We start from the raw sequence: 1,906 nt of genomic DNA, 5'->3' as shown, positions 1-1,906 counted from the left end.
TTCTTATCATGGATAATGTGTAAAAAATTAACTGAAAAAAAGAAAGAACAAAAATTTTAATGCATCGAATTTTGATCTAAGTGTGACTTACAAGTACTCTAAATATTGTAGTTGAGCAAGCCGTGGAACCAGTTTACCAGATAAATTTGCATTGCCAAGATCACTGTGTGTAAAAGAACTCAAAAAATATATCCATAATCAGGAAATTTAAAAGCAAATTATGTACCTAAGATATTTGATTCAAAAACGTGCAGGCTTACACTCTAATAACACTTTGGTTACTGTTGCATGTAACACGAAAAAAATCGCACGGGGTCATATTGACAGGATCCCAACTCCGAAGAACGCCGTTCGGATCATTCAGATTTTTCTTCAGTTCATCCAAGGCCTCGCCTGTCTCGCATGGTTAAATTTTTATAGAACAATTTAGAATACAGATAAATTTGGTCGAACAAGACAAAACAATAAGATTTCTATTCCAGCTAGAAAAGCAGAACAATTTTGTCACTGTTAAATATATTTTTATTCGATCCTCGGTTTTCATTAATAAAAATAGTAACTTCACGACGACATCCCACAAACAAAATAGGTTTATGGTGGGTTTCTAATTCAGCAAATTGACTTCAAAATCAACAAGGGCATTGCTTGATGTACATGATGTTTTGTACATCAAGGTATCCTCCACTCACATGGGGTGGGGTTCGTCCGAATATTTTATTATGATGGATCCCATCTCATATGAGTGAAAAATACCTTTATGTACAAAAAATTATGTACATATAGATTTATCCAATCAACAAACACCAAGCATAAGGGCTTGTTTGGAAGTTTTGAGTACCAATTTTGGACATTCACGGGGGCGTTCCATTTTGGGACCAATACTTTGAAATTTATCATCCGGGTATTTAAGTTTTAGTAAAGAATAACATTGCATACATGCCCCTTAATGAAACTTTCAATTTATGATTATTTATTTATTTTTTATTTTTTGGCGCGGAATGTTTTTACTCATAAGCCCTTGTTTGAGCCACATTATTTTCCTTAGAATGCATTTCTGAATTGTGTATTGATGTAAAATGTGTGATTAAAAAAAAAGTTTTAGATTTACGTGTAATATTATTTTATTGAAAAATATGTAGTTGAAATAATATCAAATCAATATTTAAGAATGTATTTTTCTGAAAAATATGGCTCAAATATGGCCTAAGTGGCATTTGATTTTACTTATAAGTAATTTTTCCATATATTAAGTCAATTTTTAACTTAAAAAGAGAAATATTTACTTATAATTAAAATTTTAGGTTATAAGTAATCCTAAACTTTATGGTTATAAATTTATTTTGTTTATAAATAATTTTAATTTATAAGTAACTTTTAATATTTTATAAGTTTTGTCCTATTAGTAGTATTTTACTTTGTAAGCAATTTTTTACACAAAAGTAATTTTAATTTATTTACTTAGTTATAAAGTAATTTTTTGCTTCTTTAATGAATTTTTTAAGTCATAATATTTTTGTTACAAGTTAGTTTTAAATAATATGTGGGTTGAGAATAATTATTTGAAAGAGGGTAAAATTGGAAGAACAATCCAAAAATTCTCAAATATGAGATTTCACAAATATGTCGCAAATTACTTATACTGGTTTTGGAAGGTTTTAAAAATGGATTTTGTCAAAGACATTAATGGGTTTCCTGTCCGTCGCCGCCAATTCGGCACCTGTTCAACATGACCTTGTCCAAGAAGATTTACCCAAATTTAATAGAAGCAATGACATAATTTGAGGTGATAGCAGATGATTGGATGAAAAAGCTAATTATATTTAATAAACGCCCGTTTATCAACGTCTCATGAGACTACGCCACAAAAAAAAAAAAAAAAAAAAAAAAAAAAAAAAAAAAAAAAAGG

General features: G+C 29.0%; 1 protein-coding gene across 1 annotated transcript in view; it reads right to left on the bottom strand.

The window, feature by feature from the left end:
• Positions 1-1,906, bottom strand: part of LOC111378161 (BRASSINOSTEROID INSENSITIVE 1-associated receptor kinase 1-like) — a 12,709-nt gene that overhangs the window by 7,381 nt on the left and 3,422 nt on the right. The window contains exons 5-6 of the mRNA XM_023001326.1: positions 261-393; positions 92-163 (exon numbers count right to left, since the gene is read on the bottom strand). Of these exons, the coding sequence (XP_022857094.1) occupies positions 92-163; positions 261-393 (205 nt within the window). The remainder of the gene's footprint in view (positions 1-91; positions 164-260; positions 394-1,906) is intronic.

Source organism: Olea europaea, unplaced genomic scaffold, assembly GCF_002742605.1.
Source record: "Olea europaea var. sylvestris unplaced genomic scaffold, O_europaea_v1 scaffold1778, whole genome shotgun sequence".
Lineage (NCBI taxonomy): Eukaryota > Viridiplantae > Streptophyta > Magnoliopsida > Lamiales > Oleaceae > Olea > Olea europaea.
This window is presented reverse-complemented; position numbering and strand designations above follow the sequence as displayed.